Source organism: Pyrgilauda ruficollis, unplaced genomic scaffold (genome assembly GCF_017590135.1).
Source record: "Pyrgilauda ruficollis isolate IOZ18807 unplaced genomic scaffold, ASM1759013v1 scaffold66, whole genome shotgun sequence".
Lineage (NCBI taxonomy): Eukaryota > Metazoa > Chordata > Aves > Passeriformes > Passeridae > Pyrgilauda > Pyrgilauda ruficollis.
In genome coordinates, this window is record NW_024528377.1 from 2275332 (window position 1) to 2296935 (window position 21604).

The 21604-nt window shown below is 42.6% G+C and overlaps 1 protein-coding gene across 19 annotated transcripts in view; it reads right to left on the reverse strand.

Moving 5' to 3' along the window:
• The window catches only part of MICAL3 (microtubule associated monooxygenase, calponin and LIM domain containing 3), a 174563-nt gene that overhangs the window by 22396 nt on the left and 130563 nt on the right, over positions 1-21604 (reverse strand). For 10 of the 19 annotated variants that reach the window (XM_041484413.1, XM_041484414.1, XM_041484424.1 and 7 more), the window contains 11 exons: positions 20657-20883; positions 19449-19571; positions 16285-16422; positions 14091-14153; positions 11232-11336; positions 10528-10647; positions 10005-10096; positions 7160-9032; positions 6169-6263; positions 2474-2524; positions 754-861 (listed from right to left, as the gene is read on the reverse strand). In XM_041484413.1, coding sequence (XP_041340347.1) covers positions 754-861; positions 2474-2524; positions 6169-6263; positions 7160-9032; positions 10005-10096; positions 10528-10647; positions 11232-11336; positions 14091-14153; positions 16285-16422; positions 19449-19571; positions 20657-20883 — 2995 coding nt within the window. The remainder of the gene's footprint in view (positions 1-753; positions 862-2473; positions 2525-6168; positions 6264-7159; positions 9033-10004; positions 10097-10527; positions 10648-11231; positions 11337-14090; positions 14154-16284; positions 16423-19448; positions 19572-20656; positions 20884-21604) is intronic. The other 9 variants (XM_041484416.1, XM_041484431.1, XM_041484415.1 and 6 more) reach the window with 6 other exon arrangements.

Below are 21604 nucleotides of genomic sequence, written 5' to 3' on the forward strand. Positions count from 1 at the left end.
ACAGTCACGGGTTTTTCTTTAGTATTCTTTAGTATCTTTTTAGTATTTTTTAGTATAGCTATAATATAGCATTAATGTAATATAGTATAGTTTTAAAAAAGCAATTGTTCAGCCTTCTGAATCAACAGAGTCAGATACCATTCATTCCTCATGTTGGGGGCTCCCCTACATTTGATACTGCTTCAACAGCAGGCATCACAGATTCTGGTGACAGCATCCTCCTGTTGTTGATACACCCTGTTGTATCTTAACTCTTAAATTTGCAAACACCTTGATATTAATTTATTTCCTACAACTCCTATCACCTTCCTGAACACTGAACTGAAAGGTGATGCTACTCAGTCAGCTGAGCCCCTGCCTTGAGTTTTTGACAAATCCCCTCACCAGTAGATGCTGTTAGCAGTTTTCCAGCAGACTCTCTGGTAATTAAAGGTTAATTTGATAACACATCACCCACCAGCATAACCTAGCAAAGGTTATGATAGGTGCAGCTCCATCAGGCATTATGTGATTATCACTGTTCCATTCAGTGCATGATGGTTGCTAGAAATGGGCATGATTTTTCTCACTGTAAAACTCTGGTGACAGGTTTCAGCCATCCTTTGCTTCTCTGTGGCGCGACAAAATTTGAAAGAGGAGCACTCATGTAGAAAGAGAGGATTCTGTTCTGATACCCCCACAGGAATGTCAGGATCAGGGTGCTCTCACACAGAGCTGTCTGTGTGCCATGACAAGAGGCTTGTGAGACGCTACCTGAGCTCTGTGTAACCTCTTTAGCTCCTCTTGCTTGGCTTGTCTGCGGGCAGCTTTCTGTACTCGCCGCGTCAGCTTGGCGTTCAGCTCCTCTTCTGTGTAGGCCCTCTGAAGGAAGGAAAAACAGCAGGAGATCTTATTTACAAGCTCAGGGATATGAGGGCAGGGATGACCATTTTCTCTTCCAAAAATCTCAGAAGGGAGGTGTTCTGTCTTTGCCATGGCTGTGTCAAAAGTCAAGCTTCTGTAGGCAAAGGTGTTCACAGTGCAGTGAGCAGCAATTTCAGGACCAGATCAGGAGTGAAGAAGCATTTAAGCCAGCTGCAAAGCTGTGATTTTCTATGACATCCACCTCTGCCTTCCACTGCTATATGAAACCTCTCCCAAAGATCAAACTCTCAGTAAATTTCATTTTATTCTCAGTAAATTTCATTTCTCAATAAATAATAATTTTAGCCAATGGATTTAGATAAATCAATGAGTACCATGTAGAGGGTTCATCTTGATAGGAGTCCCCTTGATTTCATTTTAAAAGAGGCTAAAGGCTTGTCTGCATGAACAGTTACAGCAGTGTAAGCTAAGAAATTACTATAGACTCATGTAGAATATTGCATCACCAGAAGCCATCCAAAAGGGGAAAAGCTATGTTTATAGAAATAAAAGGGTATTTCTTCTTCTTTTCTGTCAGTGAAACTAGTTCAAGAATATGTCCAACATTACTGGAATTTGGTTTAGGATCTTACCAGATACACTAGCTGGATATAGCACAGCCTAGAAAGGCTTTCTCTCAAAGAGTTTTAAGAGTGTCAAAAAAACTTGACAACTGCACTAAGTAAACTAGAGTGAAGAAAAAGCTCTTTTCTCATGTACATGGATGTAAGCTTTAAGGGATTGCTGTAAACATGTGTCTTCCACTTCTGCACTTCTGGAAAGAGATCTCCTTCATGGACAGTCAGCTTCAAGAACAGAATGTTATGTCAGACCACCCTGAAATTTGCTTGATCTAGTTATTGTGCTGCCACATTTCTCAGTCTACCTCTGTTGATGGCTCTCAGTGAACAGAGTTTAAGATAGGATTACAGTTTAGTTAAAAATCCCTCAGGTAGGTCATTGGCAAGCACCACTGTTAAAGCTTCAAAAAGCTGACACTTCACTCTTTCTTTTTTGAAAACACAAATCCACGATGGTACTCAAATTAGAAGGCAAGGAGACAGAGCACATGACCTTTCTACCCCATGTAACACTGTTGTGACTGCAAAGACAAGACAATAAGAATTTCAGAAAGCAGCAACTTCTGCCTTGATTTTAGCTTGATACAGAATTTCATTAAGATTTGAGCCAACTCAGCAATTTTGAAATCTTCTGATTGAAGTGTGATGATTCATTTGAACTCACATTCAAAGTATTAAAAAAGAAGAATATGCAAACATATTTAAGTGCCTTGAAAACCAATTTTTTCTGAAGCTCGTAGACAACCCACATCACTGTACAGTGGTGCACTGATAAATGCATGCATTCCAACCAGACATTTCGGAGCTTAATGCATTTTTGGGAGACATCCTCTACAAAGAATTTGCTGCCCATGTCTGCTAACATCTCAGGCATGCACAGTCAGTGTTGATGTTAGTGCACATGTGGTTGGAGCTATGGATTCAATGGGTTAATGTACAGGGGGACATGCAGTGCAACAATGGCCAACTAGTGGGAAGGGAGACACTACCTTTGACGAGTATGATCTCTTGAATGCCAAGGCGTGTGGTACATAGATCGACTTTAAAGGGGGAATGGTAAAGGGAGAAAAATAAAAAAAATGCACAAAATGAAGCAAAATCAGTTCAACATTGAAAACAGATGCACAGTAATTAAACAAAGTGGTTTTTACATGAAACGAAATTGTGCAAATGCTGAACGTGACCCAGACTGATGGAGCACAATGGAACTTCTGGCCACAAAATCACGTTTCTAGCACTTTCCTGAAGGCAATTAATTTTGGCAGTCTCCTTGAAGATACAGTCAACTTGGAAATACCTTTTTCTAGAGGAATTATTTGGCCTTTGTCTACCTGTATGAGTATGAAATTCACGCTTAAGATTTGGAATAATGGTTTATTTCTGGAATATATTTGGTTTGAACTGGCTCAGCAAACCATGTATTACTCCGTCACACAACTCTCCATTTACATTCTGATTTACAGTCTCTCCCAGGAGTTGTGTTTATTCCATAGTTTTATATTATCTCTTATTTTATAGAAATTATGATTGAAATTAATCAACATCATAAATCTTATTCACTGCTTCATGAACTAAGAAACACCAGATGGGCTCAGAGTGGGTTATGTGTCCTGCAGTAATGGAACCTCCTTGTCTAAAAGGAGAGCCTCCCAAGATCTTGAGGAGCTAAAATTGGAGGGGGAAAGGACAGGAGAAGAAGGGGGAAATCACTACTTACTCTAGCCAAGGACGTTCTATGCTACCCTAGACTCAAAGAGAAGGCAAATAAAGCACTTAGCTTTATTTGCTAAGAAGAGAGGTAAATTTACCTTCATGCCATGAAGTCCAGAAGGCATTGTGCCACTCTGGGCAAACCGACAGCATTTTGCACTCTCACATTCAATTAACTAAAACCAGTCACAAACAAGAAGCCAGAGAACAACACCAACACGTTTGCAGGCTCCAGGAAAAAGCAAGCTACCTGTGGTGGTGAACACCTGAGCACAACACCACAACTGTACAGGAACAATGACAAACACACACACAGTGACAATAAGCCTACAAACACAACACCCACGGGGCGCTCACGTTAGGAATTCTTTACAAGATGCTTCTCTTGAGGGACACCACAATAAACAACACTGAATTAATTCACTGCTGATCACAAAGAGCAGGCTAAATACAGCAGGCTGTCTGGGAAGCAAGCTCACTATATTACCAAAAAAGCAGCATGAACAGGATTTCAGTTTGGAGAAGGGGTTCACATAAAAGTTAAGTAGCAAACAGTAAGTCAGCTCTTACCCATATAAAGTAGCAGGCAGGATATAACTTAAAAAAATACAACTCCCACCCCAAACCAGTACAAACCCAGCTTGTTCAGACTCGAAGTTTGGTTACATTTGACAGCAAGGCATTCCAGTGCTTATATGTATATTCTACATCTTTGGATAGGATGCAACAAAATGAGGTAAGTCAAGTTTTCAGATCCATATCCTCTAAATAAATACATTCTCAAAACTATTCTTAAGAGAATAGGCAGATGCTGGGTAAATAAATTCTTAGTGTAACTTCAGCAACAGCAAATGAGTGAAAACGAGACACTACCATCAGATCCCTGGTAGAGCTTGTGAGATATTTTCAGTATGAGGATTTCAGGCATCTGCCACCATCACTTATCATCCCCTCCTGTGCTTAAAGATGTGATCTTTCTTTCTGTAAAAGCCATTTTAAATCTAAGTGCCACAGCATAAAAAAAAAATGACCATCAAGGCAGACCAAAAACTCTGTAACTCTTATCTGAACCCCAGGTATTGGGTATCTGTCCTCTGCTGGCCCCAGGTACCTCATTCTTCTGCATCTCTTGGAAAATGCAGAATTTCTCATGAAACGCCTTGAGGGCATGCAAGGGGGAATGGAAGGGGGAGAGAAAAAAGGGAATAAAATAAAAACAAAATAATCTTCCTCTCAGATGAGATCTAGACCAACTAGGGAAAGAGATTAAAAGAGAGATAAGTAAATACAGAAAATTCCTATTTAGTTCATCAATTTCTTCCACCAGCCTTAAATTAATTCATTAGCTATTCTAGTTCATTCTACCATATAAAGTTAGAAAGCATTTCATATGACACTTCAATTTGCAGTACTTCCACACCTTTGCCATCTCAGCCAAGGATCATCTTGGCATCTGAGACTGATTTGTGCACATGGGATGACATGTTTGAGACAGGAGGCACAGGTCACTGTGCCTGTTATATTTCCATCTCAGAGGCTCTTTTCTTCTTGAGCTTTTTTAACATGGGTACCAGGCACCACCAGGAAAGACCAGTGGGAGCACAATTTTCATTTTGGTGTACCAGAAGAGCCTTCGTGTTCTGTGGGGTCAATAAAATCTCTACATATTCCTCCAAACCTTGCCAATTCTGTCTACCAGAGCTTAGAGGCTCTCAGGAATGAAAGCAGGATTCTTCATAACTATGATCAAACAGTTCCTTAAATTATTCCCTTGTTTTTGCTTTAATAGTGGCATTCCAAAAACGAATAAAATAATTTTAAAAACAATCAGCTTTGAAACTTTGCTTTCACTATACATTTTCCACATATAAATGTGTGCAATTAAACTAAATTCTTATACTAGATCCTTAGGCCAGTAGGGAGGGTGCACAGCAAGCTCCCTACCCTGGAGGTCAGGAGAGCAGACTTTGGCTTCTTCATGGATCTTAGTAGAGTGCCACAGGATAAATCCCTGGAAAGAGGAGGGGCCCAGAAAAGCTGGTTAACATTCAAGGATTGCCTCCTCCAACCTCAGAAGCAATGCATCCTAACAAAGAGGCAAAAATGCTGGGAGGTCTGTGTGGATCAACAAGGGGCTCCTGGACAAACTTAAACAGAAACAGGAAGTCTACAGAGGGTAGAAGCAAGGGCAGATAGCCTGGGAGGAATACAGAGAAATTCTCCATGCAGCCAGGGATCAGGTTAGGAGAGCTAAGGTCCTGACAGAATTAAATCTGCCCAGGGACATCAATGGCAACAAGGAAAGCTTCTGTAGGTATGTCAGTGATAAAGGAAGACTAGGGAAAACATGGGCCCTCTCCAGAAGGAAACTGGAAACCTGGTTATCCAGGATATGGAAAATGCTGAGGTGCTCTAACTTTGCCTTGATTTTCACCAGCAAGTGGCTCCAGCCACAGCATCCCAGTCACAGAAGGGGTTGGCAGAACGAAGACCTGGCCATATAGGAGAAAGTCACATTTGAGAACATCCAAGACACCTACAGGTGCACAAGTTCTGAGGGAACTGGCAGAGAAAGGGCCTAAGCCACTACCCACCACATTTGTGAAACTGTGGCAGTCTGGTGGAGTTCCCACTGACTAGAAAAGGGGAAACAAAATCCCGTTTTTAAAAAGGGGGAAAGGAATACTCATGAGACTACAGGCCAGTCTGTTTCCTTTTAGTGCCCAGTAAAGTAATGGGAAAGTGAGACAACGGATCCCTCTTGTAGTAACAGTAAAGAGTAGCTTGTAAACATGAAAACAAGTGATACCATCTTATTTTAGACAGGACAGTCAGCCGACTTAGAGGAAAACCTGCTCCACGGGAGAAAAGAGTAAAAAACAACAACATTAATCACCTAAGTTTCTGATATGATTCTGAGTCTGTGATCTGACTGGTGCTAGATCCATCTAAAATGCATTTCCCACCTACATACCTCTCGTTTGGATTTCTGGGAGGAGCGTTCCAGAATATCGTCACTGGAGAGGTCGGAGTCCTCTGAGAAACTCAGGTGTTGACGGAGCTGTAAATCTGTCAAGTTGGGAATGAAAAGGGGAAGTTAGAGAAGTGGTAACAATCCTTTCTGTAAACTCTGTAGCTTGTTTGACTGAGCACCAAAAATAATCAGTCCTTTCATGTCAGTGTCAGTTGTTTTGCCTGGGAGGGATCAAAGAAGCCCTGCTCCACAAAATGACCAGCATGAGTCTGAACTGTTCTAAGAGAGCATCACCTTCTCCAAATGCTGTTAGAAATAATGATCATGGTTCTTTTTTTTGTGTTGTATCAATGCTCTTAGGATAGATACAGCACTTGGAATGACAGCAGCTCGCTCTATTTTGGCTGTTTGTACAGTGCCAGAGAAATGTAACATGTTTGCTTTTAATCACATTTATGGGTAACTTCTTTATTGTATCCCAAGTTGCCATTACACATCTCTGTCTGCAACTGGTGGGCATGTGAAGGATTTACAGGAGGCTGCCAAATCCCTCCTTCAGAGATCAGCTGACAGCCACCAGATTACTGAGAACCAGGAATAACAGCATCTCTGCAGTCTTCACCTTCTGTGGAGCCAGGTGGAAAGAAAGAAAAGAGATCAGCCAAAGAAAAGATGAAGATCAGATTTAAAGAAGGGATGAAATGTCACAAATTCCAACAAATTATGCTTATTTCTCAAATCTAAGACATAAAACAGATGTACCTTGTACATATTGAGAATTAGGCTTTTAGTTAGGGTTCCATTTTTTTTTTATAGGATTCTGTCAATATGCAGACACACAAATCCAGTCCCTAGCACTTACCCCACTCTGCCCATCTGACACTGGGGAGCAGCAGCATTCAGCACAGTAGCTGAACCACAAAGCAAACCAAAACTATTTTCAAGGACACCTCGGAAAAGTGCACAGTGCAGAGGCACTTATCTGTTATACCTGCAGCTGTAATCAGTGGAGAGGGTTTGTGCTTGCCAGAATCCACAGTGGCATTACTTGAGGGAGTACTTGGGCAAGATTTCTCATCAGCCTTTTTCTTTTTGTCTTTCTTATAGCCAGAGAAAACAGACTTCCATAACGACCTAGGCTTTGTTGCTTCCTCTGTCCCACCACTAGATTTGTCAGAAAGTCTGCTATCGTTTTTGGATTTCTTCTCCTTTTTGTTCTTTCGAGGGGAGAAGAGGGAACTTCTTTTCTTACTCTTCCCACTGGAGCCTTCTGAAGAGCTGACAGACCCTTCAGGTCCAGCCATGTCAGCAGGAGGAGTGGAGTACTTCTCAGTAGCAGAATTATGTTTTCGTGCAGATCCCTCTGCTAATTTCAAGGCCAAATGTTTCGGAGACTCATAAAACAACTCTTTGGTCTTCAAGGGCATGGAAGATGCCTTTCGTGCCCTTGTGGCCCCAGCAGCAGCAGCAGCAATCTCCATATCTTTCATCTTACACAACTGTTTAGCCATGGCATCACGTAGTGCTGGGCTCTTGACAGACTTCTCTCTGGCTCTCATTCTTTCTTCAGCAAGCTCCTTGGCCTCCACAGAAATGTCAGGGAGCACTCTCTTCTTATGGTGAACCCCTCCTTCCATGGAGGGTGGACCACCGTTTTCTTTGACCAAGGGCAAAAGATGTGGTTTCTCTGGCCTTGGCCTACTGGTAGGAGGTGTAAAGAACTTCTCGTGAAGGCTCGAGTCCTCTGTCCTGTCATCATACGTGTCCTCCACGTCGTCAGCAAATGGAATTTCATCCACGCTCTCTGCGAACGACTTCCGCACGTCGTCCCTCTTGGCCGGGGGGGTCTCCTTGGCAGGAGGGGCTGGCTCCTGCTGTCGGGGAGCAGGAGGTGTTGATGCTGGTGTTGGAGGTGACCTGGCTTCTACCTCATTCTGCCAGAGCGCCTGGTACCTCTTCCTGCGCAGCGTGGCCGGCTCCTCGTTCTGAGGAGGGGGTGGGGGCGGGCTCGATGGGGGAGTTAGCATGGTGGAGTCAGAAGTGTTGAAGCTCTGGCTAGCCATAGTTCTCATGTTAGATGAGCTCTCCTGAAGGCCAAGTCCAGAGCTGCTAGACACATCCCCCCGTACTTCACTGGAAATCTTTAGCTCTTTTTCTGATGGAGACTTTGGAGTGAGCAGAGAAATCTGCTCATTTTCTAACTTGGATAGTCCCTGCCTTCTTGGGGCAGGCTGGGGTTTCATGGGATGGATCCTTTCATCCCCTGAAATATTCCTGCTATTGAAAGTCTTCTGAGGAGTTGTCTCCAGAGCAGACACAGTGAAGCTGCTCTCTGAGCGTTTGTTTCTGTCCACAGGGGTGAGCCCCAAGCTCCTTCGGATTTCTGCACTCTTCATCCAGAACTCTTCCACAAGGCTGCTCCGTTTCAGGGCTTCTTCTGCAGTAGTAGGACTCCCCAGTTTTTCCACCTCACCATCCTGGCCCCTAAGGGCCAATTTGGCTAAAGGAGTAGATGTTAAGGCTGGGACAGGTTGGAAACATACAGGAGGCTCCACTGGGGATGGAATGGATGTTTCAGCAGAAGGCAAAGGCTGGGAGCAGATGGGTGTTTGAGCAGATGCTGGGGGTGAGGCCAGTGCTGGTGCTCCTGGCTGGGACTCTGCTGGTGATGGGGGTGCAATGGCTTCTGGTGATGCAACCGGCTGGGACAGCACTGGAGATGGTGGCACCAAAGGGCTCTTAACTTTCCTGTCTTTGGGAATTTCATCCTTTGGTCTTTCCTCAAGAATGAAAGGCTCAGGAAAAAAGCGTGGCTCTGGGGATTTTATTGCACGGCACACTTCAGCCAGGGGATGTTCTACATCCTAGAGAAAAATGAAAAAGTCACTGAGCAACTGAGCACACAAGAATAAGATCCTTTTTTTTTTTTTTTTTTTTGCTGTTAACAGAGCTAGAAATAAGGAGACCATCCAAGTATCAAAATAATAATTTTATGTCCTAAAGTGTGCCTGCTAAACAATAACAGTGCCTGATAGAATCATTAGATGGCCATAAAAAAAAAAGAAACTTATTTAATAGAAAATAAATGCTGTTAGCAATTGCTGTCAGCAAACCAGACTCGGCCCACTGTAAAAGTAAATTGGTCTATGCCAAAGCTCTCCAAGACAAATATTTTAGCAATTCCTTAAAAAAAGAAATAAAAAAAAAACAAAACCAAAACAATTGGAAGGGAAAATTTGAATTTAATTTTAAGGGCCAATTGAATTGAATTGAATTGAATTTTAAGGGCCATGTACTTCCCGCTCTTACACACTGCAGTACACTTGCAAGCTGTCTCCCAGGGCTGACAACATGACAGTACAACACTGACATGCCTCACTTCCTTAAGCTGAGCTATGTCAAGCTCTGGAACAAAGAGGCACTGCTTTAGTTACTACTGTAATTTTCAATTGCAGCTGCACAGAATCTGCTTTTGGCACATCAAAGACAGCCAGACCAGGCTAAACAGGAAACACCTTACTTATGGCTCCCTACATTTATCACATATACCTGTTGCTAGCTGCTCACTGAAATTAAAATACCCTGTATAATGCTGCCTGGGGCTTTGTGATGGGAACTTGTGTGGCTGTGATAGAGACACTACACTCTGAAGACAGGAAAAAAAGATAGTACACATTATATTTTAAGCCTAAATGAAGCCAGATTTCAAGATCAACAGAAATATTAGAGACAGAAAAGGAGAGCCCCCTGCTGTCAGTCCTCATTAGTTTATCCAACAAACTGTTTTATTGAACTACAGGTGCTAAGTAGAAAATGTCAAAGACTCCCTTTCTTACCTCTGCTTGTTTTGCTTTGGGACTAGCAGCTGGAGACAGAGGAAGAACACTGTCACTCGAGGGTTGGATAGGGATGGGTGGCTTGCATGGATCTAAGAAAAGGGAAAATGTTACAAAAATACATAAACCATTAATATTCTGCCTTTTTTTAATGTTACACACAGCAAGTAGTGACAAATTTCTCAGCTTTTTACAAATTTTAGATTGGACATCTGGAACACAACCGGAATTTTTAAATGTCCAAAATGGTAAAAGCTTTTTAATAACAGCTTTTATAAGAAAAAAAGCAAAAGAAACAGCTTTTAAAAGAAAAAAAGTTAGAAGGGTTCTCACATTTTACACAAAGCTGTAATTAATGGATTCAGAACATTCTTCTCAAAATGTTAATGCAAGCACAGACCTTGCCACTGAGAGCTGTGAGACAGTTCAAATCCAAGAGACCCTCTTCTCTGAAATCCCATAACTGTACAGACTATCTCAAACGCAATTAACATCATTCAAGCACTAAAGACAAAGTGATTACCTTCTGTCACACTGTGAGAAGCACCTTCTGCTTCTTCTTCATCCTCAGAGACTTTCAGTTCTGCCCCTTCTGCACCACCCTGACGTAAGCGAAACTCCGCTTCTGCATCAGAGGCGATGTCTGATCATGGATGGAAAAAACCAAGAGAACTTGGATACAAGTCCATCAGGGCATAATACTTTCTATTCACATGGTGCTAACCACTTTCATAACCTGAACACTTAAATGTTCACTCCTTTTTTGGTGATAATTAGTCATTTAAGCAGTAAATGTAAGCAGTAAATGATTGGACTGTTAGTACAAAGAGTTAAATCAGTAACTGAAGTTCTCTTATCAGTTCTCTGGAAAATTTTCCATGTTTTCTGCCATATGCAGTTAATTTTACAATAGCACAGGAAGCATTCTGACAGTATTATGGACCTTTCACAAATTTAATTCTATTTCTGTTATTCATCAGGATTAGTATTGAATACAGACACAAGACATATGGTGAGAGGACATGAGAAATTCATTACATAATCCAGGACATTGAGGTTCTTCTCTTTTTCTTTTTGTCCCTCACTCCTGGCTCCCTCTCAGATATTTGAAACAAACTCCCACACCTCTAAAAATAAGACCAGGTTTAAGTACCCTCATGCAAAGTGTTCATTGCCAATACATTCTGTTCACACAACAGGTTTAAAGGCTGCACAGTGGTACCCTACCATCGTCCAGCTCTGCACCCGTGTCTCCCTCTTCACCTGCCTGCCCTTCTGTGTCTGCAGGCTCTGTGCCCAGCTCATCCTCCACATCATCCTCCTCACATGGAGCTAGAATATATTCAAATATTCAGGGGAAAAAAAAAAAAGAAAAGAAAACAAACACTACACAGTGAAAAAGTTCTATATTGAACTGTACCAACAGTTTATACTGGAGATGTTTATCAGTTACTGTCAATACAAGAAATCCTGAAATGTGTCACCTGGAGAGACATCTATGGTGAAGTGACACTTCCAGACTCCAGTGAATCAGGGCATGCCTGCTCTTGGGAGTCTCCAAGGCACTTGTAGTGAAAGCTGCCAGGGCTCTTCTGAGCAACAGGCATTGTGAAAAATTAAACGAGAAGGGGACTGGGAGGACATCAAACCAGAATAAAGGTTACTGTTCTTCCAGGAACATTTTGGTTTTTACTTTACCACAACAGAACAGTTACCACCACTTGATAGCATATGTGTATTAGGTCAAAACTGGAACCTCACAACCAGGACTGTTCACCTTGAAATTGAAACTGGCTTTGAGGGTGTAAGTCAAAGACAGAGTCTGGGTATGGGATTTACCATTATTACATTTGGAAACTGTTTAACTCTGTGCAGCTACAGAAGTCTTTGGTAATAAGGTCAAAGAAAATGCTTATGCTGTACAAGTGACTAGTGCACAAATTGAGATAAAGTAATTAAAATGACATACATAAAACCCTTTTTCTGTTACAGATCATTAATTGAGACATTTTTAAGTAATTCAAATTACATATTCAAAACTTTTTTTTTTTTTCATTTACAGACCACAATTTGATTTGCTAGGTCAAAACAAAGAAGAGACTATTGAATTTGTAACTCTGAAAACTATGACATCTGACACTACTGCTTTTGACAGCTTTTAATTACAAGAGGAGAGACAAGACCAAAGTGTGGAGTATAAACCTCATTATTAAATTATACTCTAAAAAAAAACCTGTGCAATTGATGATTTGCTGCCTTTTTTTTTTTTTGGTTAAACATTTCCATTAAACATAATTTAAATATTTTTAAAAAATTGAGTGCTTCCAGTTCCTGATTCTTTTTATTTACTAGTGATGATGTGGCTCCTGGAACTATTTACATAATTGCATTGCTAATTAAGACAATTTTGAAAACAAACTAACCCTCCCTAAAACTGAGGTCTTTCAGCCTCTCCTTTAATACAGGTTTTTGCTTATTTCAAAAGACAGCCTTCAGCAGGTGGCTTGTCTTCTTCCTTCAACCTGAGAATTTCCTTTCTTCCGTGCTCTGTAGTGAGCATGGATTAGTTTATTTTCTGTCAGCTCCAGTGAAATGCAGTTCCACTCATGTGTGATAATGTACTGGCCTATTCCTTTACATCAAAGGATTATCAAATCCAGACCCTTACTGATGTCAAGCACAGGAAAACTGAATCATGTGGCAAAGGCTGGAGTGCCCACAGGAGCATTTATAAATCTACTGAACAAAATCAAACCATGTCCCAGTCTGATCATTGCTTAGGTATGCAATAGCTTATGTTATTTTGGAAATGGTAATGTCATGGAATGGCTTAATGGTAATAGCAAATGTGAGTAATCTTAATCAAAATTTGCAAAAAACATAACTAATGTTAAGAATATCTGAATCCACTATGTATGTGTAGGTCTTCAGATTCAGAAACCATGAATGGATGTGACACACACGGATTACGTTGGAGAGAGAGGAGAAAATCAGGTTTTAAATAGGTTGGTACAAAAAAAACTCAATGGAAGATTACAGATGCATCGATAAGTAACAACTTGGTGCAAGGGTAGATCCCAATCTGAGGGAAGCTTGCAGGTGGCTGGTTATATGATACATATACTGTGCATATACATATATGCAGTTAGGACGAGGAGCAAGAGGCCAGAAGCTGTCACACAATAACTCAGAAGTTACACACTATGGCAGCCAGAAACTGGGATCAGCACTTGGTTCATATTAGCTGGCAGCTGTGAGCAGCCTGCATCGTGTGCAGACACCTTGTAAACGCTGCTGACTTGCCAAAGCAGCAGCAGAAGCGAAGTTTTAAAGGCAAGCTGGCTATTCTGATGTGCCAAAGCAACTCAGCTGTAGATCAACTACCTAGCACAGACTGCTCCACTAATTCAGACACCTTCACAGCTTTACACAATGTACTCCCTCACTGTCACCCCAGAATCTTCAGGCTGATTGGTTTGTAATAGTGCTTAGAGGACCACGCAAAAAAAAAACAAAACACAGCTGAGGTCTACCATCCTTCAGCATTCCTGAGTCTTTCCTGACCAGGCCTTCCACACCAGGTCAAAAGAGATACAACCACCAGTACTCCAAAAGATCTTAGCTTTGACTTATTCTTCTTTGCTGTTTTCTTCACCACATAACTACGGTTTGCAGTTACTACAGAGAAGTGCAATTGCTTTAAGCACTCTCTGTCACTTAACCTTGCAACTGCAAGAAAGCCCCGTGCTCTTTTAGTCTAGGGGTTGGGGGAAGAAAACCTGGCCCCATCTTCGGTTGGCAAAGCAAATCCAAGCACCCAGCTGGATCCCTCCTGCACTCCTGTCCCCAGGAGAAGCTGTCCTTGGCCTGCCTGCCGAGGTTACGGTGAGTGTGGAGCTCATGCGAGAAGGGGCTGTCTGAGCAAGGCGCACATGCACGCTCCCCGTCCCCCCTCCACCTCCACTCATGCAGTAGCGACAGGGCCGTAAGTTCCAGGGTTAAAGGACCAGCTCAGCTGCTGAAGGCATGGAGAAGAGAGGGGCAGGGTTATTGTGCATTGGAATACATAGAACATCACCAAACTACCTCCAGGGACCGTCTCCAGCCACGCCTGTACCGCCTCATGGCGTACGGAGGGAAGGTCGGATGCTGAATTTAAAAAACAATAAATTGTAAGAAGTCAAAATTAGACCAGCAGTCAGCGTCTAAAACAGAAGAGTGACAGAGGGAAATTTTTCAGTAGCAAATACAGGAATAAAACCTATGAAATTTCAATCACCCGATTCCAGGCTTGAGAATTAAATTGAGATAACACACAAATGTCAGAGGCCTAATGTTCCTTTGGGATCTGTGATGTTAGAGGAAATATTCCTGTGTGGCATAGTGAGAAGAACACCACCTCTGACCAGCAGGCTGCTGCTACCGTGCTCCCCTGGAACTCTGCAGAGGAGGGAAACAGAGAAGGAAGAGCTGAGCAAAGAGAGAGGGGTCCCACATGTCCCAGAACCTGTGCTGCCCAGCAGATGAAGAAGAGTTCCCAAAGCAGAATCAGAGGGATTTCTGGGAGCTGTGACACTGTCCCAGGCTGTCACATCAAACCTTATCCCTGCTGCTGACAATGGCTCCCCAAACACCTCAGGTCATGGAACAATCCTGGCTCCTCAGCCAGGAACAATCTGTCTCTTTAACTCAGGTTGAAAACTTACAGCGTGGCCACAAGCCCGTGTTGGCAACAGCCCTTGAAATACCCAAACTGCTGATAACACCTGCACACACCTCTGCCATATGACACAGCAATAGAAGCAGCTAATTATACATCAAGATTGTCCTGGGTTGGCCCAGTTTCAGGGGACAGAAAGGAAATACTGACTCCCTTCCCAAAGGAATTTGGAAAGATCACAAAATCAATTTTGGAAAGATCACCTGTTGCTGGCAACTGTAACAGTACCCCACAGAAAAGTAAGGATTATAAAATACGAATTAAAATAAAAATCTGGAAACAAGAGTGACACAGGCCCCTGAGCAGAAGCACAAGTAACCTTGATTGTTGTAAACTAAAGAAACATTGTTAACATTTTTTGCTTAATGCTTTTTAAACATTAATCAACCACTCCAGCAATATTGAAAGTTACGGAGAGTTGGACACAGCCTATTTCTGTGGCTGCAGTGGGAACAAAATACCCATCTCTTATTTGTAGGAAGCTGATTTCACACCAGAAAACCATGGTGCCTTCTACAAACTGCAAATATAAGTATAGCCAAACTCATCTGGAATTGTGTATCAAGTTAGATCAGGATTTAAACAGCCCCTAGACCAAACATATAAAACTGTAAGAAAAAGATAATTATCTGGAATAGAAGAAAATCAAGTATCATGAGGTAGAGCTCTGGATTTTTAACCTAATTTCATTTTTTTCTGTGAAAGACACCCCTTCTCACAGCAGATATACTCCCTCTACAATTGTGTCACCATGGTTGCAGACTGAGAGAAGACCACTGCTCATCAGCTGCACGGTGAGCTTTGATTTAAGCCCACAGAAAAAGCACTTATGACATACTTACCTTAAGACATGCTGTAACATAGTCTAGAACAAGGTCAGCAGGGACTGCTGGAAAGTGCTCATATGAGATATAGACTATCAACATTTTCTCCCTCTGAAGTTTTCCTCTGAGTAACTGACAACTTGCACATTAGAAGTAGATATACTGTCAAATCTTAAACACAGGGAGTCAAACCCACCACTGATCAGATTTGCAAGCCCTTTGGCTCCCATCATTCCCTGCTAATACCAGATGCAGTTACATACTTGGACAAGAAGCAGCAGAGAAACACACTCAATACAGAAGCTGACCCTGTTCAATCCTTGTTCTAGTAGCTACACAACACAGTCCCTCAGCTTTTCTTAAAAATTGTAGTTTTCCCTGCCACAAAAAGCAGGAGACTACTACTATTAGCATCCCTAGTCAGTTACAGAGGGCTGATTGCCAGCACTACCAAATTGTGTGTGGTGAGGAAAAATGCTATGGAGTCAAAGCAGGCAGACAAATAGGTCAGAAGTCACACTGTCACAGCGCTGAGAAAGCAGCAGTTTTAAACAGACACTGACCTGAAAAGCAAAATGTTTAACCAAGTGTAATTTCAGTGCAATTTGAAAGCAGCTCCTTTCAATCACTGCTGCCCCTGCTGAAGTCACTGGTCTTGAAGGGCGCAGAAGCAACAGAGTTAAACAGCTGCAACTGGGATCCAGGAACTGATGGTGTGGGGCTTGGGGGAGATTACCTCTGGAGGTGGAGGACTTTGAGGCTGAGACCATTTTTTCCTCCTCCTCTTTCTCACGGATGTGTGTCCAGTGCACATCTGCCAGGATCTCCAGAGGATCAACCGGATTTACAATCTGCTGCAGTCTAAGGTTTCCAGCTAGCAGGAGGAGGGCATGGCATAACAGGTTGTGGGCAGGGTGTATGAAGGGCAGGGTGGAAAAGATGGGAGAACAGTGGAAAGGAAAGGTAGCACATCATAGGAAAGGAAATAAGAAAAGAAAACATTATTGGCTAAGGTCAGTTGGCAAGACAGACAGAAAAAGCTCAGCACTGTGCGCGCACGCATCCACCAATCCAGCTCCTCTCGCCTCCCATCCAAGCTGGGTAACGCCATTCCAAGGGCAGAGGGATGCCATTAAAACATCATCAGACATCGTGTCTATTGCAAGAAGCTTTGCTGAAATGAAAGAAGTTCTCTGGGTGTCCAACAGAACGTGGTATGTAAATACCAACTTAGCAGAAATTCCCAGCTCCTTCAGCCTATTCGTTATGATTATTGCCAAAGATGTCTTGCTGTTAAAGGTGAGGAATAATCTCCACCTGATTGATGCACCAAGACAAAAGGTTTTTCATCTCCTACTATTGGGCTAGGCACTTCTTTCTAGTCTGGGTACACACATTGTGAATTAAATAATATGATGGATCTGAGAGTTTCACATGTGTATGTGCGTATGCACACGTGGGCACATGCTAATTTTAGTACTTAAAACCATTCTGTTCACTCCTGGCTGTTTTGTACTAACTTGTTCAAAGGGAGATTTTTTTTTTTTCTGAAGGATAACATTTTGGTTGTGACTTAACAGCTCCCCAGAAGGGAATTCCTGTCACACAAATTACTCTGTTTAAGAGAAATTGCATTACTTCTCTATTACCTGCCTACACAAAGCTCAGCTACTTATGGAATGTCACAGAGAACAATGGGCATCTTAAGCACTTGATAGGCTTGTTTAACTTCTGCAGAACACCTGCCCTGGGAGCACTTACTCTGAGGTATTAAATTTATAGACCCTGTCTCTACTGCTGTCTGCTCTGGTTCTGTAACTCAGGCTTCATTATCCATAATAAAATAACTGGTTCTGCAGGGGACAAGTGTTGACCTGTACGCTGTCTGCAGGAATGGTCTTCAAAAGCAAACATCTCAGCCTGAAAGGAAAATGCCCACTTACTTTTTAAAGCAGGAAGACAATTTTCACAACAACTGGATTACCACTGAGTAGGGCAAAGCACTGTTGCAGCAGTTTAGAACCTCAAAAGCAGTTAGATTTTCATACGGTGCTCTAATGTTTGAAGGAAACAAGACACATTAGCAGCATTTAGAGCTTGCACTCATTATTTCCTGCTGTCTCGTTTTAACAAGTTCCTCTCTCCCAGCCATGTTTTTCCCAGCCATGACAAAGTGTTTGGGATTTCCATTTCAGGAATGACTAGGTGTGAGATTTGGCATTAAAACCGCAGAAGAAACAGGCAGAAGGAACTGCAGGAAGGACAGAATCAGCAGATGGTCATTAAAGGGAAAGGGGCTCAGAGGCACAAACTCAAATGCAGAGCAGGATTCACAATGTAGCCCAGGATTCTGCAGCTTTACATCTCTGTTGCCTCACCAGAGTGTTTTTGTATCAATTACACAGCCACATGGGTTCCCAGAGGCGCTGGCCATCCTGCAGGGACAGGAGCCTGGGCTGTCCTCGCTCTGTCCCAAAGCGCTCGCTCGCATGCAGCCCCCAGGATGAGTAGAGTTAGCGCTTGCATCGCCACACAAAGGTCTGTGTTAAAAGGTTTAGGTTTGCCAGCAGGGGCTGAGAAGGACAGAGTCACTCAGCAAGGCTTGGAAAGAGCAGGTCCCACATGATCTGCATGTTTTCAAGTGGATTGCTCTGGGATTTAGACCACTGTAACCTACACACATTTAGTTTTTCCACAGAGGTCTGAGCCTGTCCTGTCCCTCCCACCTTTCCAATAAATAATGAGCAGTACAGCCAGACATAAAGGGCTGCTGCTGCTTGGCCTAGAGGCAAACCTAACACTTCTTTAATGTCTAAGTAGTTGAGAATTTCAAACAACACGTGGCACAGCCTTTCCTCAGGGCTGACTGCTAAGCTTTGCAGGAAGCTGAACATTAATTGCACTTGGATTTGGAATGGTAGCTTTCCTCCATTTCCACTGTAGCAGCAGCACTTTATAAGCTATGGGCAGGCTCAATGTTTTCACTTTACTGGAGTAAGGAGCCACCTGCAAACCAACTCCTTAAGAGTCAGGTCTGAAGCACCCTGGCAACAGCAACAGGGGCAACTTCTTCAGCTATGCCCTTCAGCCACCTTACTAATACTTCTCATTCTTATCACAGAAAAGTTAGATGGCTAAAAAGTTATCACGCTTCTTCCATTTTTCTTTTCTCAGAAAAAAAAAGGAAGTTGGAAGCTAAGCTACTGTTATTACAACCATCAGCTGTAAAATATGCAGTTTGACAGCTGCATATGCCCCCTTACATGCAGGAAGGCACTTGGCTTTTCCTCACATATTCTGGCTCTAATGAACCACATTGAGGGAATAAGGGGTTAACAAGCCATTGGGACCATGTGTTACAAAAAAACCAAAAATAAACTGCAAGAGAATGCATCATGGAAAATGACACAACCAGTTAGATCTGAATGTCTGATTAATTTTATAACCATTATGTAACTGTTTGAAGAATCTTGAGGGATTGCTGTAGCTTGATTAGTTTCCTTCCAGACTCTCCCCACAGACAGACAGACACACAGAGGACAACAAGAAAAGCAACTTTGCTGACACAAGCAGTCTAAAGGCAGCACTTCTGATGTGTCCCATGTGTCTGAGATAACACACAGGTGCAAGTAGTCTGCGTGTTTAGAACAAATCTGATACTCCTTATTACATGGAAGTCACTATTCATGCAAATTACAGCAGCAAATTGTCCAGGTGTTCTAGAAATCCTGAGGTACTTGGTAGCTTTATCACCTTCCTAAAGCCAGTGGCAACGACAGATCTGATTTATGGCACTCAAACCAGGAGATGAACAACAGCTACTGAATCAGTTTTGAGGGAGCTGGTAACACAATGAAATAAACCACAGAAACTCTTCATGTGGGACCTGCTCTTCAATACCTTCCCCTGGAAGTGGAGACAGTGTACGGGTACCTTGACGTGTACCCGAGTCCTCTTCATCTGAGAGACGTTGAAGCCAGAGGCCTTGCTGCAGCTCTCTCTCCCAAGGGTTATACTCCCCCTCTACAGCAGAGGGAGGCACACATCCACATTTAACACCGTGTACACACACAAGCCATGGAGAGAGGGAAAGAGAGAAAGAGAGAGGACAGGATCAGAGAGAGAGACTGCCTGGAAATGCTGCAGCTCCCCGTGCGCCTGCTGTATTCCAAGTGCCTGGCAGGAAAACTCCTTGAAAGAAACAACATCCGTCCAAGAACACCACTGCTCAGCAGACTGAACACACAACATGCATGCTGCCATACTCATAAACAAGTCTTGGTTTCCACAGACTTCACTCATGGACACTCAGCTCCTAGGTTGAGAAAGCAGCCAAGGAGCCTGCTGAGCTCATCAACGACACTGCCACTGAGACTCAGAACACTGGACCTCTGCTGGCAGTAGGCAGCCAAAGACCTTTACAAAAAAGCTCTTTGGAGTCTACAAGTCTCCTCAAAAAGGAAATGTGAGTATAAAGACAAAGACAAGAGCAGTGAGAAATTTGGCATGGTGGTGAAACACTGGAAACACGTCTATTCTGAGCACAAACTTTGCTTTTTGATGACTGAGACAAACGCAGGGGAAGGAGTCTTTCCCTAAGAGAACTACCTGAACTCCCTTATTTCTCAAGGCCATCTTTTAACTTGGGTGAGCTAGAAGCACCTCCTTGTGGAACGCCCTGCTGGCAGTGACAGGGCACTACCCCTTCGTGAGGCACTCTAGAACTGAAAACACTGCAACCACAATGCTTCCACTTCCTGCTGTCAGAGAACAAAGGGCACAGTCAAATCTAATTAAAAATAATTATAAAAACCAACCATAAGCCAATACAGCAGCACAAGGCTGTGAATTGACATGCTGGCATGGTGTATGGGAAACATATTGTGTGAGTACTAGTACTCTAAACTGTCCTGTGGGCAAGGTCCTTCAGCATCCAGAATGAACCACCTCGAGCTTTCCTTGACAATAACTTCCTCAAAAATCAGAGCAACAAAGAAGCGAAAAAAGAAGTAAAGTTTTCCAAGGCAAATCTTTCTTATTTGGCATGGCAAATACTGAACTCATTTTTCCCTGCTGGCTGGCAGAAAGAAAGGATGAACCAAGCTAACCTTCACTTGACTCCTCATCTTCTTCCTCTTCATATTCCTCCTCCTCATCATCATATTTGTACTCAATCTCATGATTTTGCTCAGCCTCAATCTCTTCTTCACTCTTCCCCTTCAGGAGGGCGTGGATACGCACGGCCTCCTTCCATGGCACACCACCCAGGTCTGAAGGGGGTTGCTGTTCATCGTCTTCCTCTTCATCCTCCTCCTCCATCTCTGATTCTGAACTACTGTAAGGTTTTAGAAAAAAAAATTATATTGGTAATAATAATAACATTAAAGATTATGAAGCCAATGTTTTCTTGATCAGTCTTAGATCACTAACAAGTAATTTCAACACACATAAGCTTAAAACACAACACTGATTTTAAGCTTTCCATGTTTCATAGGCTTTTTAGAGACAGCATCACCTGCAGGCTGCAGTATGGTCCTTGCCCTGCTTCTTTTAAAGAAGGAGAGGCAGCAGAAAAGTGCCTGTGAAGCCAAGTCCAAATATTTGTGCAGCATTTATTGTTACAGTTCAAGACAATTGAGTACAACAGAAAGAAACTATTTTCTTCATATCACACTGCTCTTGATAAATTGGTGCAGGAGTTCTTCACAGCATCAAAATGGAGAAGGCCATGGCTTCTGATATAGCAGCTACTGCTAAGATACCTAAAATGATCTGGCACTTGCTCCTGTGAACCAGAGAAGTCTTTAGGAGTGGAAAGAATACAAAATACATCAGGCAAAGGATACAGTATGTGAACTAAGGAGAGATGGAGGAAAAAACCCAAAAAATCCTCACTTTTCTGCATCACAGACAGAAATATGTATCCAATTAAGTACACAGTGTATATGGTGGCAAGAAACTGTAGGAAGCAGTGCAAAGATAATTACAATAATGAGATTATTATTCCCACAGCAAAGTCTAAACCATGCAAAGCAATAAATCATTAGTGCCTTTCA